The sequence below is a fragment of the Peromyscus eremicus genome, chromosome 1 (assembly GCF_949786415.1).
Source record: "Peromyscus eremicus chromosome 1, PerEre_H2_v1, whole genome shotgun sequence".
Taxonomy (NCBI): Eukaryota; Metazoa; Chordata; class Mammalia; order Rodentia; family Cricetidae; genus Peromyscus; species Peromyscus eremicus.
In genome coordinates this window covers 96,301,584-96,325,310 of record NC_081416.1, presented here as the reverse complement: position 1 = coordinate 96,325,310, position 23,727 = coordinate 96,301,584, and the positions used below count along the sequence as shown (strand labels likewise).

Here is a 23,727-nt window from a genome sequence, read left to right as displayed (position 1 = left end):
TATCCCTTATTTCCTGGCCTTACACAATACCTACAGCATAAAGCTGAGATTTTTTGGGCATTGGGCCTCACAGGTCTGCCCGCAAATCCTCAGACAATGTGTCAAGTTGGTGTGAGAATTAGCTGGACTCATTTTCAGCTGAAAGAGTACATGATTTAATTGTATCAGTCTCTTTAAAGACCTCAGGAGACGTGGACCTCCCTAAAGATTTCCCAGACACAAAGTCAGTATCAGTGTGCTCTCTCAGTGGAGATTAGGGTGAGATATAAAAATAACAGGCATGAATTCAGTCCAGCAAAAAGAAGAGCATGTTCTGAGAAGGTCTCTCATCTGCCTGTCTTCTGGTGAGTTCTAAAACTTTGTGGGGGCTGAGATGGCTGATCTCTGAAATCTTGCTCAGGAGGATTTAACTTAGTACGAGAAGGTGAGGGTGAAATGGGCTAGGTAGGTGGTGTCTTGGCGGCAGCTTCCGAGTAGAATGAATAGAGATGGCAGAAATGTGAGGAGCTGAAAAACGGGTTCTCGCTCTGGAGCTGTCACTCACTCATTTTGGAATTACATCACCAAGTAACTCACTTCCCATGGTCAACTTCCGATGTAACCCACTTCCCATGGTCAACTTCCAAGCTTCAAACTTTCTGGGGTTTAACAACACTGCCTCAAGTTCAGGCAGCAAAGCAGGACTCCGAACTCAAGACTACCCACTGTCCTTGGCCCAAAAGCTTAAGCACAGGTAATCAAACTTCACTTTTACATTTTCCATTCTAAGTGGCATACTGGCGTTCCCCAGATAATTGATTATCCAATACCAAGTGATCAGCTCTGAAAACATACATATTAGTAACATTACACTGATTAAGCAAGTGATATTACTTAATATGTGTGTATATATGTGTGTATTATATAGGTATATATGGATGTGTGTATATATAACATATATTCATATAAGAACAATTAATGAAAAAGAGGCTACGAATCTGAAAGAGAACAAGAAGGGGACATATAGGGAGGTTGGAAGCAGAAAAGTGAAGGAAGAAATTATGTAATTATATTATAATCTCAACTTTAAATAAAAAATTAATATTTACCTCACACATTATGAGAAAACATTTTTGCTGAAATTTACTTTATAACCTTTGAGACAGATTTGTTTAAGTCCCTGGGACATTAAAAGACTAAGAGAAGTCAGCTAGTTATACCTACAGATGAGCCATAAATAGTCACTTCTGGTTTTTTCTCGTTTTGCTATAGATTGAAATCTATGGTCTGTAAACAAGCCTTCCTGGAAACCAACTCTGCCTATTTCTCACTCCTTTCTAGACCCATGAAAATCTTCATAGATATCTGTTACTTAGTTAAATATATTTTAAAAGCTGGGAAGGATTTATAGTGTCCCTTAACAAAACAGCCATATATTAGAGACAGAGATTATTTTTTTCCAAAGTCAGTATGTACCAGAGTCAGGGAGAAGCCACAACAGTCTGACCCCTGCCAAAGGGACCTTCCCCTTATCACATTAGCTTCTGTACAGCTACAGTAACATACATATTCTAGTTTCCAGAAGCAAAAGAAACTGTTTGGCTGTGGAGCTGTGCTGTTGATGTCCTCTTCTTCACATGCATCTGCTTGAGTCATTTCCCTCTCTGTTCACAGGCTCCTGGGAAACCTCTACTCAGAGATACAAAATTGTGTTTTCCATTTTCTACTTCCCCTATAATATCTTAATGGTTCCTCAAGATCCTGAGTAGACAGACAATTCTACAGATCTGTATGAAAACTGTGTGTTTCACTTATTCACCATGACCTATGAGGCAAGCATTCATCACTGAGCCTGTTTCCACATATGTCAGGGGTTAAATGTACAATCACTTGAATACTTCTCTGTAGAGTACCTTACAGAAAGTGTAGCCGGAACACAAATGTTCTTTTTACTTTGTCTATGTTTCTTTATTCACTGATTTCCAAGAAGCTCACAATCTCACAACCACCCAGTTAAGGAAAAAGTATAAACATGGATCTGTCAGGCATTATTTCTTCTAAAAATTCTAAAACTTGGGTTCCTAGACTTAGAATGACTTTGGCCCTGCCCTTCAAACAGATTCACATCTTAAGGCTTACTTCTCTTCTCTCTGTTCCCTATAGTCCGATTCTCTTCTTTGTTTCCCAATTTTGTTCTATGTAACTCTACAAAGAATTGGACTTGGCATAGTGGCACTCACCTTTATTCAAGCAGTCAAAAGGATTAGATAATGAGACAGGGGGATCACAAGTTCAAGGACAGCCTGGGCTACAAAAACTAAATGTGGAATTAGTCAGATGGAAAACACAAAAGTCAATTCAGGTTAGCCAGTCCTGGATCTTAAAGACTCAGTCCTTAAGGGACAAGGGTATACAATTACCGAGTACTAAAAACAGAAGGGAGGTACAGCAGGATGGCCACTGATTTGATGGGAACCATAGTGCTCTGAAGTTCTTCAGTGCCCTGTGAAGTTAAGAAAGGCTTCCAAAAGAGAAAATGCTGCATAGCCTTATACTGTCTCAGTGGTTTAGGTATTAATACCTGGGACCCTCGGTTCTCTTCCTCCTCCTCTCCCAACAAAGAGAACTTTCAAAGCATAGTTTGACCTTACTTATTTAGAAACTGTAGAAAGAAAAGGTCAAGAGAGTGTTATTTTTCTGCTGCAGCTGAGGGCACACCTCACCACTACTGACCCCAAGCCTAAGACGTCCCTAATCACTTTGAATCTATGTGTTTTGTGTGACATAAATGTTCTGGGTTTCTGGAGCAAAGCAACCTAAGTCTAGCTTTGGCATGAATTTCTGGAGTTCTCCCAAAGGAGGGGGCCCTAAAAGCCAAAAACTAGTCAGCCAGATGAGGAGTCTTCTAGCCTTATCCATCAGGAGACAGTGAAACATGGAATCACATCAAAAGCATTGGAATAAGAGAAGACACAATATAGTCATTCATAGAAGGATGGCCACAAGAATTAAGTAACATGTAAGTAGTGATCTTAAAACACTTGGGAAAAAATAACCTCCATGCATGTAGCTAGAAGTATGAAAACTCAAATAAACATGCATGAGTGTGTTTGCACATGTAAATACTGCCTATACATCTGGTAAACTGAGAGAATGAATGTGACAAGACATGTGTACTTCTTTGTTGAAGTGGAAGAGGAATGTGGGGCTAACGTTGTGTAAAGAGAGCAAGATTATGAGGAAGACAGGGGAAATGAGTGTTTCATTGGAGATGGATGAAAGTCAGGCTGAGGCCAGTGTGGAAGGACACGAATGCTGAGTCCATGTGGAAGGACACAGATGCTGAGTCCATGTGGAAGGACACGAATGCTGAGTCCATGTGGAAAGACACGGATGCTGAGTCCATGTGGAAGGACAGGAATGCTGAATCCATGTGGAAGGACAGGAATGCTGAATCCATGTGGAAGGACACGAATGTTGAGTCCATGTGGAAGGACAGGAATGCTGAGTCCATGTGGAAGGACAGGAATGCTGAGTCAGTGTGGAAGGACACAAATGTGTCATTTGAACAACAGATATTTTGAGAATATATGAGACTCTATCAAGGTGTGGAAATTTCTTTTGGGAACAGTGCCCTCCTATACTCTGAAGATGAGTATACCTATTAGATACTTAGAATTTATCATTTTTCCAGAAATAGAATCTGTTTTGTCTCTTCACAAATACATGGGTACTTTTCTTACTTTTTATTCTTACTCTATTTTTCTATGTATCATATCAATTTATATTAAAATGTTTACATATTTGATATAACTTATTTACATAAAAATTTTTTGCCTTCCAAGGTGTGTCCTACTGTGGGTTTTTAAAGAACATTTTGTTATTGTTTTTTTAAAATCCCCTGTTTTCAGTAACTGTGCCAGTGAAGACTGATGCTCAAATGTGGTCAACTACCTCAGTCTCTTACTGTCCCTTCTCCTTATGTCCCAAGTATCCACCATGATAAATGCTAGCTCTGGGGTCTAGAGAGATGGCTCGGTCACTAAGAGCACTTGCTGCTCTTCAGGGACCTAGCTTTAGTTCCCAGCACCTACATGGCAGCTCACAACTACCTGTAACTCCTTCTAGGGTATCTAACATCCTCTTCTGGCCTCCATTGGCTCCTGCACACATATATACATAAACAAATGCAAGCAAACACATATACAAATAAATAAAATAAATAAACTTCTAAAATGTAAAAAAAAAATTATATATATAGCTCTGAGGAATTGTCTCCATAATAATGACATATCTGGACTAAAGGGTGTTTTCAATGAATTATTTAAGCACTCCCAAGAGTTATTGATGACTCCAGTACTTGCTTTCCTTCTGTAGCAATGATCCCCTTGAATTACTGTTTACATATTTCTGATGAACGGTGCTTCTAAAATGCATGAAAAGTGAGAATAATATGGTGGAAACATGTTCCTTATGGTTAAATGAGATTTCTGAAGTATAATACAACGTCTTTCTACATCCATGAAACAGGGAAATGCTATCCTCATCTGTAGCTTGTTGAACATAAAATATAAAGAAAGGCAGTGTGCCTACATTTTCTCAAACCAGTGGTTTCATGCACCAGCTTTTAGTTGTAGAGACTTCTTTACTATATGTGTTGATTCTTGGTTTTTTGTCCTCCAGTATAAACAGCTCTCGGAATTCTCCAAGCAAGAAGACCCCGAGACACATCCTGGGTTCTTCCTGTTATGGCACTGTTCAATGTCACTCGCCCTCCTTCTTTCCTTCTGACTGGTATCCCTGGCCTGGAGAGCCTCCATCCCTGGCTGGCAGGGCCCCTCTGTGTGATGTATGCTGTGGCCCTTGGGGGAAACACTGTGATCCTGCAGGCCGTGCGAGTGGAGCCCAGCCTCCATGCTCCCATGTACTACTTCCTGTCCATGTTGTCTTTCAGTGATGTGGCCATGTCCATGGCCACACTGCCCACTGTGCTTAGAACCTTCTGCTTTGATGCACGCAGCATTGCTTTTGATGCCTGCCTAGTCCAGATGTTCCTCATTCACTCTTTCTCCATGATGGAGTCAGGGATTCTTTTGGCCATGAGCTTTGACCGTTATGTGGCCATATGTGATCCCTTACATTATGCCACTGTGCTCACCAATGAATTCATTGCTGGGCTGGGGTTAGCAGTGACTGCTCGAAGCTTCATCACCCTTTTCCCTCTGCCCTTCCTCATCAAGAGGCTACCTATCTGCAGATCCAATGTTCTTTCCCACTCCTACTGCCTGCACCCAGACATGATGAAGCTTGCCTGTGCTGACATCACCATCAACAGTATCTATGGGCTCTTTGTTCTTGTGTCCACCTTTGGTATGGACCTGCTCTTTATCTTCCTCTCCTATGTGCTCATTTTGCGTTCTGTTATGGCCATTGCTTCTCATGAAGAACGCCTCAAAGCTCTCAACACATGTGTGTCACATATCTTGGCTGTACTTGCATTTTATGTGCCAATGATAGGGGTCTCTACAGTACACCGCTTTGGGAAGCATGCCCCACGATACATACATGTCCTCATGTCCAACATCTACCTCTTTGTGCCTCCTGTACTCAACCCTCTCATTTACAGTGCCAAGACCAAAGAGATCCGCCGTGCCATCTTCCGAATGTTTCACCGTATCAAACTGTGACTTTCACATCTTTCTTTAGGATCCGATGATTACAGTGCTTATGGATTTTCATTGATAATATCATTATGATCATAATTTTCAGCATGATCATTATCAATATCATAAGTATAATATGGATATGCAAATGTAGGGGAAGCTATGAGACCAGGAAAATTGAGATATAAAACTTAAAACATAAAATAAGGAGATAGAAAGCAACAGTGCATTCAGCTGGTACCTGTCTCATCTCCAGAAAGGTAAATGTTGGAGGCGATTGAGTAGTTATGTAATGTTTTACAGCTTAACCTAAGCTAGGAATTATTTTTATAAAGATAGCAAATTTTCTGAATGTAACAATTAATTTTACTGAGTCACTAAATGTGCCGTGTTCTGTTCTTAAATCTCTATATGCATTGACTTACTCAATGTTCATACTAATCACATGAGGCACAGAGAATGAATTTCTCAGAGTTACATAGATATTTGAGATTAAATCCATGTCCGTTTCCCATTCTAGTGTAGCATCTAACTGTATGAATAGTATTTCATTGTCTGATCTGCATTGCATAAAATCACCATTGCTGTCCTAATTTTCCCAACACTGCTGCTCTAAACATTCACAGGATGCTTTAACTCCACAAGGTGAAATCTGATACACTTTTAGAACTCACTACAGAAGTGAATGAACAAAGATGAATCAGAAAACTGACAGCGGATGACACTAAGAACTTTCTAGGCTCCTTTCTTCATCTTTCCTGTCTACTGCATTTATCTTTTTCTAAGACAGATGTCACAGATTTCTAAATAATGAACTTTTCTATAGTGTGGCTGATATGCTGGAGACATGGTTTCTCTTTTCACTTCCTTTCTTGGGATAATGATTCTCTTTCATGCAATTTCATGTTAAGAGATGTCAGAAACTATGTTCTAGGATTCTCAGAAAAAGACAATAACTCTGGGATATACAGCATAAAACATTCATGATTCACAATTAGAAAATAATTCTTTCTGCACTTCTTTTAGAATAATTTTCCTTGCATGTCTTTTCCTTGATGACAGAGAGCTAACATATAATAGGAAATCCCTTAGCCTAACTTTGATGATCTCAGACTAAGCTTGGGCTTATTTCCAGCTGAAAAAAATTAGATGGGGGTGACTATGAAATCTATCTTGTCAGGAAAACAGTAAGAGACCTAGGACAGCAGAGGACATCACTGATACAATGTTTTCTTCTGTATGCAAGGCTCTACTGGGGAAATATCAAAAATGAGTTACAAAGTGGGGAGGGGAGCTCTTTTGAATGTAGATAGTGTCAGTATTTGTGAGCCGGATCTCAAAATTCACCCATGACTACAGTAACGAATTCATTTGTTTACTGGGGCACTGTTAACTTTTTAGAGAATTGTTGAATAATGAATGTAGCAACATGGTTTCAAAGGAAAAATAAATAAGGATGTTTAGTCTAGAGTCAAATGTAACTGTAAATTTAAAAATAACTTTGCTGAGTCATATAAGAAACTCTTGTCTTGCTTTAGGATACAAATGATAATTTTAATGGCATGAGATTTTATTTCTAAATAAAAATATCAATGTAAAGAAAAAGCTTAAGGGAATTGCTAAATAAACATGAGTAAAACACTCCCTGGTGACCAACTAAAGACAAAGAGGGAAACGTTTGTTTGACCATAATCCGACATTAAGAGAAAAAAACAAAAACAAAAAACAAGGACCAGGAGACTAGGAGACTCTTCAAATGGCCTCTGGTTCTGCTCCACTTTCTCCCTTCCTTTCTCCACCACCAAATACAAATCCTAACGCTTTTCAGAAGCAAAAGGGGAAAGACTAGAGTTCTGTTTTGCTTTGTTTTGGGTGTTGTGGCTACTCATACAGTTATTGTAGACATAGGTAGGCAACCTCTGCAACTGTAACCCTAAACAGACCTAAGCCAACCACCATTTGGTTTTATTGTTGTTGTTGTTTTGTTACCATGTTTCCTTTGAACCCAAGACTTATTACCATATTGAAATAACAAAGTATCTAGACTCATAAAAGTCCTATGATAAATAAGATCCAATACAGAACATAAGAAACCACCAAGTCACATTGCAGAGAGCTCCATGGGAACTCAAGGAAGGAGAGATTCTTCAGAAATGATCCTCACAAGAAGATAGTAACCATGCCCCTGACAGCGGCTGTCCATCGGTGTCATTTTCTATGTCATGAAGCAGAATTAAGGAAGTGATTTGTAAATCTGACCAGCTCTTCTCAGATGCCACAACTTCGCTGCTACAGATAAAGTTCAGCTGACCAGGAAGGGGTCTCCACCTGCCAGACTTTATAAAGTAATAAACAAAGCAGGGCACAATGAGTTCATCTTCTGAGTTGGGTTATGTACCCCCAAGGGCATTTCCTCATCTAGAGGATTCACTGCTCCACTACCAACTGGATATATTTTCTAATTGTGATGATGAGCCATGAATTCAGAGTCCTCTGTCATTCTGTTTCATGCTCTGCTAGGAAGGGATCTATTTGCTGCTGCTTGTACATCTTGTTCATATTTATTAAATAAAAGATCTTGCCCTTTCCTTTCATCATAGACAGAGGATTAGTTTATCAAACATACATGATAAATTAGAGGAAATAATTATCCTTAAATGAATGTTTAATTTATTGATTTCTATCTGTGCTTGTATAATTTACACACGAGCTGACAGCACTTAGAGGGTTGCTATTTCGTTGCAATTCACTTAAACTTCCAACATTCTTCAAATGGAAAGTACAATATCAAGATGAGACTTCTTTGACTCTCTAGATGCAGATGTTACTCACCCAAGCACTGGTGCATGGCAGGCTCAGATGTCAAGAGAGTCTCATTCAGTAGAAGTTCAAAAGGCAAAGCTAAGTGTCAGACAACCTCATTCTTACATCATTTGCTTCCAGCATGTTGCTCAGAAAATTCTCTCTAAAGTACTGCTTTTCAGAGTTCATTCTTCCTAGGACAGAAATTAATTACCAGCCTGTATCTAATCCCAGCTTTAAAACACTATGGAGATTGGGGAATGAGAGGTTCTGAAGGTCCAGTGCACTGTTTCTGAACTTTGTTCTTTCATTTCAAGGAATGTAATGGCTCACCCATTTATTTATTCACTCAGTAATATTTATTGAGACCTACAATGTACCAGATGTGAGGTTAGGACGGTGACAATATGATTTAGTCATTGGAGGCTGGGGAAAATCCTGTAAGAAGAGTTACAGGAAGAATGTGGTCTTTCAATTACTCCAGTGATTATTTTTTTATCTACATACACATTCCTTTTTTCCTTTTTTGTTCCTCTTTTTTATTAACATGTATTAATTATACATGGTAATGAGATTTGGTGTGATATTTTGATTTACACATGCTGTATGCCTTTTATCCACCCTCCCCTTCACAACCCTAGTAAATAGAGGTCTACATCCAGGTCTCTTTCTCAAATTCCACACAAGGGGAGAACATGTGGTATTTGTGAGTAATTGCAATGAAATAGTGTCACTGGTGAAGTAACTCTCCATATAAATTGTGTGAAGGCATAACAAAGTCTGAATACCACAAAACTATTTATTGAAGGTAAACACAAGCTGGAAGAAACAAGATTACTAGGTTCTGAGGACTGAACCCAGGGCCTGGTGCATGCTGGACTAGCACTCTGCTCCTGAACTACATCTCCAGTTCTTTCCGGTCTTGACATTCAATTCCTATTATTATTGTTAACTGAGATGAGCTGTTTCTTAAATATTGATCAGATTGGAGCTTAACAGATGCTCAAGTGGCTTTTTTATACTGAACACAACTTAACAGAAAGCCAGTTTTTGAAGATATAGGAAAGTAAGTTAAATAACTTAAAAAACTCAAACATATTCCTGCTAAGCAGACATATCCAAAGCCTGTATGTAAGTGAGTGACAGGTAGTAGATTGGAAATATTTCGTACAACAATTATTCAACAAAAAGGGAAATTTATCATTATGCTTAATAAGAAATACAGCTCAGCATTTAAATCCAGATGTCTATAAGACTGTTTTTACAAATAGCACAAATAACTGTTTCCAACTATAAAGAAGAGTTGTTGGAAATAAAACAGGTACAAATCGGACAATGTTATTTTATTTATTGTTAGGCATAATTTTTTTCAAAAGAATGAAGCTTCTCAGTCAATATAAAAATACTATCAATGGTTCCTAATTTATTAGAAGTTGACATACTATAAAATATTTATTTTGCTAGTAAGAATAAATATATTCATTCAGAAATAAAAATTCTAAATTTCTTATTTATGGATTAGATTCATATTTGTTAAGTGATAGCAAAGCAGAACACACACTTGTTCGTATGATTGGCAAATACCTTCCATGCTCAATAAGGGTACAGTACTTCCCCTATAACAATATGATTCAAGTACTCATTTATCATTCTTATGCCATATTATGTAACTAAATTGTATAGCTAAAATTGAACTTCAATTTTTTCACTGTATTGATCTATTTACTTTTTTATTTATTTATCTATTTATCTATCTCTTTATTTAGTGTGTGTGCGAATACAGGCATATCTGTGCCATGGTGAGCAAATTAAGGTCAGAGGACAATTCTCAGAAGTTGGTTCTATCCAAAGCAAACTTTGATGGATCTGGGGAATGTACCCAGGCCATCAGGGTCTGTGGGCAAGGTCCGCTATCTGCTGAACAATCTTACTCGTCCCAAATGGCAATTTTTAAGAAGCCTGAAAAATACTGAACTCCAGAAGGTGGTTTATAATTTCAGAGAGAGTGCACAAACTCCTGCTAGTATGAATTAAAAGCCAAGGGTTCATTGTCATCCTTGGCATTTTTCATATTTGCACATAACTGTGTGTAGAATTGTCTTCTTTCCCTCTTTCTCTCCAAATACTAATAAAGTTGGCTTCTATGATGACCCAAAAGGTTCTGGGGAGAGAAAACTTATGCTGGCTTTGCTTTCAGTTTTTTCTGTAGCTTTGCAACCAGCTCAAGGTATCATGTTTCTGAGTCAGAGCTGAATGTGTTCTGTGTTCTGGAGGATGCTCCATCCAGTCTCTGCTACAGCCTAATCTACAGGTGTGGCTTCTAAGTCAGGCTTCATCTTGCAACACTACAGCACTCTTCTACCTGATTCCCTATATTCTTCCTGCTACCCTTTTAGAACCTTCTTTATCTCACACAATTCCCTCTTTCTTTTTCACTTTACTTAAGGTCGTGTCTACATTCTTTTGAAAGAGCTCATTTGCTAAGCATTTTTGAGATTGGCAAAGTCTTGGGACTATGGTGGCAGTACTTGGTCACCTCATGCCTCTGAGATTTTGGAAACTGTAAGCTTCGTTCCTAGTTTTATCAATCCATAGAAAAGCCATCTACTCAAGTTTCTTCTTGAAATATATTTGCTTATAGTTGGAAACAAGTATTTCTATATCTCTGTTACATTCATTATGTCATATGTAGGTTTTTATTTTACTTTTCTGTTACTTGATTTGCATTCAAAGATGGGCATTTGTGGGCAATTCAAGCGTATATTCTCTTTTGTTTAGGTCACTGTCCTATTGCTTGGTCCATATAGCTTTGCTTTCTGAAACTTATTTCATCATCTAACAAGAAAAATGTAAAGAGATATCACTTTTAAAAGAATTCTGCCCAAAGTACCTGCTTTCTCCATTACCCCCCTTCAAGTTTGACTTACATGATGTCCTGTCTACTGCCTGATGGAAGTCCCCAGGCCACTGTGCTTAACTCTACTAGTGTCCACCTGCCTGTGTCATGTGGGTTGTGTTCACATTTATGGATCTCAGAAGGTTTCTGCCTTTTCATAGCTGTGATTCTATGATTTCCCTGGTATCTGTCATTTCTTGGTCTCTGTTGTAACTCAAGGGGTGGTCTTCGGCAGTGCTACTCATTATAGGACAGGAACCACATGCCAGTAGACTGTAGGTTACATTGCCATGACTGATAAAGGAATCTTCCCCCTCCATTACTCACTAATACCAGCTCATCTTCCACTTAAGGTGCCTATTAGCTTCTTAGGAGAAATTTAATCTTCCCCTTAGTTGTGCCTGAGGGATGACAGCACATGTCACCATGGTCAAATAGCTATTGTATAACTCAAAAATTTAAAGGTTAAAGATATCCAAAACTATTATTCTTTTATCAGATAATATCATATATATGTATGTATATATCTTATATATATATGAATGAACTTATTTTTATATTACTTGAAAACATACCTATTAGTGGTATATTGGAACCAAACAAGATCTAATTCAAGAGTCTTTTTCTTGTTTGGTTGGAGAGAATTAATTTGCAGCAAACTATGACCTAATTAATTACATGGTGTTTTGAGTTGCAGATTGTGTCTAGGCTGTATCTTGCAAGTAATGCATACTCCCAAATGTAGGACCATATATATATATATATATATATATATATATATATATATATATATATATATATATATATTCCACAAACTATCTTGATACATTAAAATATCAGCAAAGACAAAAATGTCAGAAAACGCATCCCCAATCAGAACTTGGTGCCCAACAACATCTTGTGTAGCCTCCTGCGAATCTCTTTTGTCTTGATGGAATAGATAATGGGATTGAGCATTGGAGGCACAAAGAGATAGACCAAGGATGTGAACTTGTGCACATACTCTGGTGCATGCTTTACAAATCTGTGGACCATTGACACACTAATCATGGGCACATAGAAGATGAGCACAGCAGAGATATGTGACACACACGTGTTGAGTGTCTTAAGCCTCTCTTCCTGGGAGGCAATGGCCAGCACAGAGCGCAGAATGAGCACATAAGAGAGAAGGATAAGCACTGAATCTACACCGAAGGCAGAAATGACAATAAACAGACCATACATGCTGTTGATGGTGGTATCTCCACAGGGTAGGCGTATCAGGTCTGGGTGTAAGCAGTAGGAATGGGTCAAAACATTGGCCTTACAGAAGGGCAGCCTCTTCAGTAGGAAAGGAAGTGGAAAGACCATGCAGAAGCTACGGATAATGATGGATATGCCCATATGGGCCACACGAGCATCCGTAAGCACAGAGGAATAGTGCAAGGGGTTACAGATGGCCACATACCTGTCAAAACTCATGGCCAGGAGAATCCCAGACTCTGTCCAGGAAAAAAAGTGTATGAAGAACATCTGGGCCAAGCAGGCATCAAAGGCAGTCTCTGGGACATGAAAACACATAGAAGCCAACACTGTGGGCAAAGTCGAAAAGGACACCCCCAGGTCATTGACAGACAGAAGGGACAGGAAATAGTACATTGGCTGGTGCAAGCTCTGTTCCTCCTTTATGATGAAGAGAATCAGGGCATTGCCTACAATGGAGATAATGTACAGCAGCAGCAGGAGGGCAGCCAGCCAGTGCTCCAGACTCTCCATCTCTGGGAAGCCCGTTAGTATGAAGCTACTGGTGCTTGAGGTGTTAGTCTGGATGCTCCTCATCAGGATTGCAGAATAGCTACCTAACCGCTGTAGGGAGATACACCAGAGTGAAGTGAGATTGGGCCATGGAAAAACTGAAGAGTGGGGCCAGCAAGAGTCTCAAGATAGGAGGGAAATGATGCTTAGATTCCTACATCAAAGACCATGGAAAGATCTGGGGGGAAAAAAACAGACTGTATAAGCCCTTTCCCTTTCCCCAGAGACTTCTCTTGACTCTTTTTTAAGCATTATCTTTTATTCTTCCTGTGCCATGTTATTTACAGATGCTGATATTTGCATGACCTGGCCTTTCTTGCCTCTGGTTTTTAGACATCATCATACAACCAATGCTCAATGAATTCAGTTCTTAATACGTTAGGCACATTTATTCTCTTCTATGCAAATTATGACACAATTTGACTAGACTCTAAACTGTCTGTCTTCTTTCTCCTGAATTCAAATATCACCCAGTATTTCATCTCCTTTTTGTTCTCTGACCCCTTCATTTAGTCACTAGAATTCAATAACCTCACTCTCTGCCACTCCCATTGACTTTGATTTTGCTTCCTGTATGTTCATATGTTTCCTTGGGTCAAATGTTCTCAAATTGAACTGTATGCTGCATTGACTTGAGGGACTTAAAAATGCTATTCAGGCCACATGCATAGCAGTTGCATATGAAAGCATGCAAGAAGGACTAACAAATCCACTAAAAAAGGTAATGCAATATTTTCTCTTTCCCAGTCTGGCTTATTTCACCTAATGACTGTCTTTAGTACATATATTTCCTTGAAAATGATATAATTTCATAGTTTCTTATAGAAGAATAAAATTCATGCTTATACACACACATACACACATGTGTGTGCATATATATGTGTTTGTGCATTTCCTTTATTTATTCATCGACTGGCACACCCCTAAGGTGATTCCAGAGTTTGGCTCTTGCTTTACCATATTTTATTTATTGTTTTTATCATAGGTTATTAAGTGACAGACACATGGTTCTTTGATTAGTGTCTTTCTACCTTAATAAATTATGCACTCCCATCATCGCCTGCATTTCCTTCTATTTTTAAATTGTATCCTATTTGCATTTGTCTGTTTGGTGTAAGAGCATGTATCATGACACATGTGAAAATCAGAAGATAACTTGCAGGAGTTGTTTCTCCACTTCTACCACGTGGGTCCCAGGAAGCAAGCTCAGTCTATCAAGTTTGGTGGCAATTGCCTTTGCCAGCTAAGCCATCTCACATCTCCATTCTTCTCATTTTATCCTCAGTGCTTAGGCAGGCAAATTGACATACAGGTCCCTAAACTAGGACTCAGAGATTGCTAGTTCTAGTTTTAAACTTTTACAAAATGTTACTAAATTGATAAACTGCTTTAATAACAATATATTAACACCTACATTTTAAGTGTAAAGTTCTTTGATACAAGTAAATTAATCTCAACTCGCTTTCCAATATACTAACTGTAAATTTAACTTTGTAATAAACTATCCTCACATTTAAAAATATGAAAAGTAATGCAGAATAAAGTACTTCATGTGAATATTCAGGCCTCTAGTGCATGTCACATGCTGAAAAATTGATAGATAAAAAAGTAGCAATGAAAGCAGATTCTTAGAGGGTCAGAGTACCTGGTCTTGTCTTCAAACTACTTGCCTAGTTCCAACCAGTTTCCCATTCAAAGGCTTTCTTCTTTTATATCATTCTTGTCTAATTACCTAATGAGAATAACGGGGTTAATCACACTGAAGTGTTGATCCCAATAGAAACTGTCTATGCGAAACAAAAGACTAGATGCCTCTCTGAGGCTCCATGCCAGGACCCGTAGTGTAAATGGAGAATCAGGCCAGAACAGTGGAGTTGCAACCATTTAGAATTAGATGCTGAGTTGATGGCCTTTCCTGAAATCTTCATAATCTAGTCATCTCAGAATCTGAGAGTTAGGAAAATGGTTCCTGGGGATCCCTGTGAGAGAAGGACTAAGATCCCCACTTACCCCTTCAGGGTAGATCTAGTAACTGTGAGAAAAGAAATAGCCAAGGTACTTGCCCAGAGGAGAAACACAAATGCTCTAACTCCTCAAACACCAAATGCTCTAAATCCTCAGAACACAGCTCTGCTCTTCATACTGTGCTAGTCTATGTTCACTTCCTGCTCTGGGATCTACGAAGCTGCCTCTTAAGAGTCCCCTGAGCCTGGTTAGTGCAGTCTGGGGAGATGGCTAAGGCAATGAAAAGTGTGAAAACTCTTGAGTAATTTTGCTTCCCTCTGCTCTGCCATTTCTCCCACTTAAAGATATCAAAGAAGTTGAGAGTAAAAGCTGGGTTTATTCTGGAATGTTCCCCATGTTCAGCTCTTCATTTGATAGAACTGAGACTCAGAAAGAGTTTATTCTGTAACTCATCACCAGAGCTGGATAGACTCTCAAACCCATGGATTCCTCCTGACTCTCAGAAGAGAGATTTTTCTGTTAACCATTCCTTGACTCAAAGAGATTTCAAGAAAGGAATAATATATCCAGTAAAAGCCTAGTTATATGGTGTCAGCAAACAGGACAAAACATCCTGGTCTATCTGGAAAGCCACCTGATTAACTGTTAAAAGTCTTGCAAGAGAAGAATCTGCTTGACAGTTTGTTACCATGCAGTCAGACCTATATTCAAAGCTAGCTTCCTCAGGAGAAATGGCTCAGCAGTTAAAAGCACTGATTGCTCTTGCAAATGACCCAGGGTCAGTGCCAGTACACACATAGCAGCTCCAATTACATGAGATCTAATGGCCTCTTCTTGTCTCCATGATACCGGATACAAAGTGGTATGCATATATATGTGCAGGTAAAACATTCATGCACATATAATGAAAATAAATAAATACATTTAAAAATACATTTTTTAAACCCAGCTCCTTCTCTAAGTGAGTGCCATTAAGTTTATTTAATTCTTTTGGTTTTCAGATTCCTTATTTGTAAAATGAAAGACAAATTCCTGTAGATCTGAACACATATGATCCAACACCACACAGCAAGAATTTTTGAAACTGTTGGAAAACTTGCTCTTTTTTCTCCACAGAAGAGAAGATGAATAATAGAAAGGCCAGTTATCTCTGAATACAGATTGACTTCTAAGACAGAAATTTAATTTAAAGTTTTAAAATTAAAAGAGCTCTTGGGCCATCATGTACCACAGCCAAACTTTTATAATGGAGAAATGGAGATTTCAGGCTGAAAAAATTACTGATAAGCATAGAGAAGTGATTTACAATGTCAGAATTTGAATGTAAATTATCCTGATGTACATCCAAATTATCTTCACTGTCCATGTTCTCTTATCAGGGCTAGATAATAAAAGAGAAATCAATGAACTTATACTCCAGCCAAGTGTACAATTATGAGGAAACCTTATGAATTCATTTACTGCACCTAAGATAAATACAAGAATGTTCAGTAGAGAATGTAAGCACATTCATTTAAGGTAACAGAACATTTAGGGTAAGGGAACTTTTTTTTCTTTTTTTAATTAATTATTTTTTTTTACATACCAACCACAGTTTCCGCTCTCTCCTATCCTCCTATTCTCTCCCCCCACCTCCTTTAAACTAAATGTCAGACTCAGAAATAAAATTATCATGTTTTCTCTTGTTTGCGAATATGTTTTATACAGATGTATAAAGTGAGATATATAGATATAGATAGGTCATGAAACTAAAAGTAAGTCTGAAAAAATGAGCATTGATCCAAAGGAGGAGTGGGAAGAAAAAGGAAAAAAGAATATCTACAAAATACACTTACGACATACATTTATACAAATATAACTATGAAATTCATCTGTATGTACAATGACTATATACTAATAAAAAGTACAAATGAGCCCAGCAGTGGTGGCGCACACCTTTAATCCCAGCACTTGTGAGGCAGAGGCAGGCGGATCTCTGTGAGTTTGAGGCCAGCCTGGTCTACAGAGCGAGTTCCAGGACAGGCTCGAAAACAACCCTGTCTCAGAAAAATCAACAAAAAAAATTTTAAAGTACAAATGAACAGGTGTGTTATTTTATGTACTAAATTGAACCTGTGGCACTAAAAATCATAGCTTTTTTTCTATAACATTAAATAACATTACAAAGCACATTGGGTCAAAGGAATAGAACAACCACCACTCAAAAGCGTAATCATCAACAAGGAAGTAAAACAGTCTAAACAATGTCCCTCTACTGCCATCATTGGAAATATATTAGTGGGTTTTTTCCCCATTTCCAATGGCAAATGGAAATGGGGAAACAGAAAAAAAATGAAGTGTGTCTCCTTTTATTCCCTTTTTTTAAATCAAAGAGAAAACAATTGTCATTTCAATAACAACAGCATGAGAGAATGATGAAATACAAAGCTGTGTTGATGGTGATCCAAACACAAACAAGTGATTCACATCTCACAAGGCTTTCACATGGTGCTTGTGCATTTATGTTTAGTATCTATGCTGTGTTACTCACAAGAGAATGAAAATGGAACTAGCCTACATAACTGTTCACTGATGAATGGACAATGAAAATGTGGTATATATATACACTGGATCTCTATTCAGCTGTAAAGAAAAATGAGATTTGCATGTAAATGGATGGAACTGAAAAATAAGGTACTGAGTAAAGTAATCAAGGCCCAGAATGACAAATGTCTCATTTTCTGTTTTATTTGTAGATTTTAGATCTGAATCTTTAGGTTTGTGTGTAACTTGGAGTAACTACATAAACCTGGAAGGTAGAAAAGGACCATTGGGGGAGGGGGAAGAGCTCTAGAGAGGTGAGGACAAGGGTGTTAAGAAGGGGATACTGGGAAATAGTGAGATAGTTAATTGGGGAGGAATAAGAGGATAATAGGATGAGATAAGGAAAAGCATAAATAATACTATGGATGTTTGGAAAAGTCATAGGGAAACATTACTTTATGTGCTTACTTGAAAATATATGTATAACATATATACAGATATACACATATCACATATACAGTTTTAGTACAGTTTTGCCCCCACAGTGGGATAACGCAGACACATGATAGATAGATAGATAGATAGATAGATAGATAGATAGATAGATAGATAGATAGATAGATAGATGGTCACACATACCATATATAGAGAGAGCTATAGACTACACTCCAAAATACATAAGCTATTGCTGTTGTTCATGGTTGCCAGCAAGAACAACAAGGTAATATCTTATTGCTGAAGATACATCATATTTCAGTCACAGGAGATGGAGGAATCAAGCTGCTACTGATATGGGAGTCTCCTGCCTGAGGACTAGCTCATACCATACTTAGAAGGTGCTATACAAGTTGTCAAGGGAGAAAAGCTATCAACAGTGCTAGCCACCTCTGAAGCTTGAGAATCTCAGTCAAGACAGGACCTGCAAAATATCCCTAACAGTACAACAGTGACACTTGAATCTTTGGTGCAACCAACAACTGTCTTTACCTGCTCAACTGGAGAGAACTCATGCCTGGCATGGTCAACCAAGTTACAAACTCATGGCTAGAAAGACCATGGGCCCTAGGAAAAAAAAAAACCTAATACTATTGTATAGCCAACATGGTATAGTCTCCAACTGCCTCTCTAAACACTCATTCTTATACCCATAAGTAAATGTAACTCTCACCTCCCACCAAAGAAGCTTCTTTTGAGGGAGATGTATATTTGTAGAAAGATCCACACATCTGGTCAAAATGCAGACTATAAGTGACCATGGGGTTCCAGACTAAAATGAGACATTTATGACACAACTGTTACAGCTAAAGCTTGGGGAACATCATTGAAAGGGGGTGAAAAGATTGTAAGAGACTGAGGACAAGGACAGTGGCTGTACAATACTGTCTTTGGACTGTACAAGGAAGTCATTCCCATGAATTCTCAACAAAATATCTGCCAGCATAACACCTGAAAAGACAACAGCTGTAAACATCCTAACTTGGAAGGAGGTATATTTCACAAGGACTCAATCCTATATGAAGAGCTATAAGCAGTCAATGGCTGCTGAGGTAGAGTGAGCCAATATTTGTTTATGTATTCATTTTCTTCTTATTTCAGGGATGAGACCCCAATCCTAAGCACTTAGTCCAAATCACAACAAAGTAAGAATAACACTAATTAGATTCAGTAGGAAGTGTGTGTGTGTGTGTGTGTGTGTACATATGTACATATAATGTAGAAGAGTTCATAAACTCAAGAGAGGGTAGTTGGAGGGACGGACATGGAAGGAATTGGATGGGGAAGGGTGGAAATTATGCAAATACAGTGTATCCATGTATAAAATCCTCAAATAAACATGAAATCTGTTTTTTAAAAAAAGACACGAAGTTGAGAAGGGGCTTGGGGTGGTGAATGGATCTTGGAGGAGTTAAGGGGATGACTGGGGGATAAATATAATCAAAGTACACTGTATGCATATATTAAATTCTCAAAGAATTAATAAAATATTTTAAAAGAAAATGACACACTTTATAATAGTGATGATTTTTAGTGCTTTTGGACGTTTCTGATAAAAGTAAATTTAGTATGCGTCCCCTTAGAAGCAGAGAACTTCCACTGGAAGAATGAAAACTACATAAGGTAAGTGAGAGATTCAAAGGCTGAGAGAAACCAGCCCATTGTCGTCTGCAGAAGGATTAAAAGCATATTTTAACAAGAAAGTATATGAAATCATGAAGTAGGAAAATGAGTGTCTAAGCATTGCCTAGGTTTCTGAGGGAGGTATTCCTTTAAATCTGTTATTGCTTATGCATATCTTTCACTATTTTACTTGTTAATATGAGAAGGTATACTGAGAGATTTCTAAAATCAGGGTGCACTTTAATTATATAATGTATGTAAGCTAAGCTATTAAGGGGGATGAAACAAGAGAATCAACCTGAAAGATGTAACAATAACACTTTCTACTCCATGTATATATAGGTGGGTATACGTCCCAACATAAAACACATACACATTCACAACAATTACACACCACACACACACATAATTACACACACACACACACACACACACACACAACACACACACACACACACACACACACACACACACACTATTACAACCTTGGAAGTATCTCCACCATGGGAAGACATAGAATGTCCAAGTTTAATTTTAAATTGGGTTGCATTTTCTAAAAGTTGGTCTAGTCTGAAAGTTTATTAAAGGATCAAAACTGAATAATTTGCCCTCTTTTCCATACTCACTAATTAATTTCTTTAAAGAAGTTCAACCATTTTATAAAGTAGTACATTATTTTGTCGTATCCTAAATCAAATCATCATTTCATATAATGCAAGTATTTTGTTACATAGCCTTCCTAACATTTTAATTCTTTTATTAATGGGTGTCATACATTAAATTACATACAATTTAAGCAGTAATATGAAGATTAGCTAAATTTTAATATTACTAAAAATGAGGTCTTTTAATATAATTTATATAAAATAACAGTTATCTAATCTTAGAGGCCAGATGGATACCATGCTGTATAAAATATGTGCATGTAATTAGTGTGCATGTGTAAAAGAGAGAGAGAAACAGAAAATTTAGTTAATGTCTCTTAACCAAACCCTTTGGGGAAAACAATCTAATTCCCATTATGACAATGTTTCTCTGTTAATAAGAAATCTAAGGTGATGTAAGACGTTTAATAAAGAAAACCAGGGTATACTGTGACATAATGAGAGGATGATTACAGGAATGAATATTTTTTATTTTGAAAAGAAGGAAATGGAACACATGCTTTTTTGCTAAATTATGATCTGACCAGTTTTACCTCATCAAAGTCTGTTGGTGAGAATTATACCCATGAAGTCACTGTCATACACCATCTGGTAGTAAGAATCCCAATAGAAATTTCAGAGGGGGAGGGAGATTAAAATTCCAGGTCGAAGCAGGTCTTCAGAACACAAGGTTGTGAAGTCAGGATAAACATCCTTTGTACACTGACCTTACCTTCTCCAGCTCAAAATTTGTTCCCCAGCAGAATTTTGCAAAGCCTCCTACGAATCTCCTTGGTTTTGATGGAATAGATGACAGGGTTGAGCATTGGAGGCACAAATAGATAAACAAGTGACAAGAGCGTATGCACATACCGTGGGGCATGCCTCCCGTAGCGAGCAGCCATGGACACACCTACCATGGGCACATAGAAGATTAGCACAGCACACAGGTGTGACACACAAGTGTTTAGGGTCTTCAATCTTTCTTCCTGGGAAGCAATAGCCAGTACAGAGCGAAGGATGAGCACATAAGAGAGGAGAATGAGTGCAGAATCAAATCCAAAGGTAGAGATGACTATGAAAAGACCAAATATGTTATTAATGGTGATATCACCACAGGGCAGGCGAATCAGATCTGGATGAAGGCAGTAGGCATGGGAGAGCACATTAGCCTTGCAGAAGGGCAACCTCTTCAGGAGGAAAGGTAAAGGGAAAACCATACAGAAACTTCGAAGGAACACACACACCCCCATCCACACCACCCGGGCATCAGTGAGCACTGTGGAATAGCGCAGTGGGTTACAGATGGCTACATAGCGATCAAAGCTCATGGCCAGCAGGATACCAGACTCCATGAAAGAGAAAAGGTGGATAAAGAACATTTGGGACATGCAAGAATTAAAACTGGTTTCTCTTAAGTGGAAGCAAAACACAGCCAGGACTGTGGGCAGTGTGGAGAAAGACACACCCAGGTCATTGACTGAGAGCAGAGACAGGAAGTAGTACATGGGCTGATGCAGACTCTGTTCTTCCTTGATGATGAAAAGTATCAGGGCATTGCCCACTATGGAGATGGTGTAAAGCACACCAAGGAGCAGAAACAACCAATGCTGGGAGGTCTCCATCCCTGGCAGTCCTGTCAAGATGAAGGGAGGCAACCTGGAGCTGTTGTAGCCTTCACCTCCCATCCTGGGACTCCCTCTTAGATGCTTAGATTTCTGCCCTATAAAGAAAACAAATACACAGTTTCATGTGTGGCCTGAGGACAATATTATTTTCTTTCTCAAGCTCATGTAGTCCCTCATTTAGAGAAGCTTTGATTCTGGTAGCACTCAACTTTGTCTCTCATTGTAAAAACAACTTCTGGAAACTCTTGAGTTGTCCCACTGAAAGGCATTTACCCTTCCTCTCACCAGTGCCTATTCCTTTTTCTTATCCTTGAGGCTGGAACTCATTTTATTGATATATTGAAATTAGTCTTTTCTAGTATCAAGATAAAACTCTATTGGTCTCAGTGACTTTAATTATTAGGCCCTCTTTTGATACAAAACATTTATTCATCAGACCACAATCTTTTCCTCTCTCTTCATTTTGATGGAACTGAGCCTTCTACACTCTGTGGTCCCTAGTCCTATACACCAGTCACCCATTGCCTCCATCCATTTATCCAGATGGGGGACAAATGGCCAGAAAGATAGCTATACAAGCTGGATGTGGTGGCTCATACCTATCATGGTCATTCAGAGGGTGAGACTAGGAAACTGGAAGTTCTAGGAATTATTAAGCTCCGTGGCAAGACCCTGTCTTTTAAAATGATCATCCATAGTGATAACCATTCAGGTATTCACTAGCTATGTTTACACTTTCTTCTTCCCTTCCTACCTCCTTCTTATTCCTCTACCCACTCAGCTATGACATCACTTTTCTCCCTGAATATTATGATTTACTGAAAGTAATTTATAACAATTCTGAACAATTAACAGTTCAGAATCAACTTGTACTTAATTCCTGAAAGCTATGGAATTAATAGTCACTTCTCTAAGCAATAATATTGCTTCCATGAATCAAGTTCTGTTTTTGAATGACATTATCATTACACCCAAGGTTGAGACTCAATCCTAAATATGGCCTGGACAACATCTTTTCCATTGCTTACTATGTTAAGCAGGTAACACTAGATAGAACTACTGACCCAAAGTGCTTCTTCCAGCACCTCTCTCCACCTCTTTCCACTTGCAGCCCCTGCCTCAGACCCAGGGTACTACATCACTGGCCCATGACAACAGCCCCTTCAAACCTCTTGCATCTCTCAAATCCACCTCTATTCCTAAAAGATGTTATTTCAAAAGTATACATGAAAGCAGAATTTTCTGACTTAAAACCTTAAATGGAGTCTCATTATAAGACCAAATTCATGTTCATTAGCCTCAAACTAAGACTTCTGGTCAGTACTTCATATTTTAATCTTCAAAATTACTTTCCTTGTCCCTCCAGGTACCCAGTCTGCTTGCTATCACTCAAATTTTGCATGTAGCTCCCTAATGCCCAGTGGATTCCATGACAGTATATGGACCCATTGTATGCACCTATTGTATACACCCACTATATTTAATAATTGGAAACATCCATTTAAATCATCTTCAAAAGGAAACCAAACATAGAAAGAGAATGATAATATGATTATCCAAATATGGAAAGTTCTTAAGGTGAAAAATATCCGAAAGGGGGAGAAAGATACAGAAAGAAGAACAGGAGGTTGAGGAAGAAAGAGTTCTAAGGAGAAGGGATTGAAAAAAAGCACAGTACATGGACTTGTGGAAGAAACACTGGCAAACCTAATATG

At 38.3% G+C, this 23,727-nt stretch overlaps 3 protein-coding genes across 3 annotated transcripts; 1 reads left to right on the top strand and 2 right to left on the bottom strand.

Moving 5' to 3' along the window:
* Nucleotides 1-4,727: 4,727 nt before the first annotated feature.
* Nucleotides 4,728-5,666, top strand: LOC131901078 (olfactory receptor 51I2). Its single transcript, XM_059252374.1, has one exon. It carries the CDS (start codon nt 4,728-4,730, stop codon nt 5,664-5,666), a length of 939 nt encoding a protein of 312 aa, XP_059108357.1.
* A 6,547-nt stretch (nt 5,667-12,213) lies between these two features.
* On the bottom strand, nt 12,214-13,158 carry LOC131901068 (olfactory receptor 51I2-like). Its single transcript, XM_059252366.1, has one exon. It carries the CDS (start codon nt 13,156-13,158, stop codon nt 12,214-12,216), a length of 945 nt encoding a protein of 314 aa, XP_059108349.1.
* A 7,969-nt stretch (nt 13,159-21,127) lies between these two features.
* On the bottom strand, nt 21,128-22,072 carry LOC131901058 (olfactory receptor 51I2-like). Its single transcript, XM_059252365.1, has one exon. It carries the CDS (start codon nt 22,070-22,072, stop codon nt 21,128-21,130), a length of 945 nt encoding a protein of 314 aa, XP_059108348.1.
* Between the last annotated feature and the right edge of the window lie 1,655 nt (nt 22,073-23,727).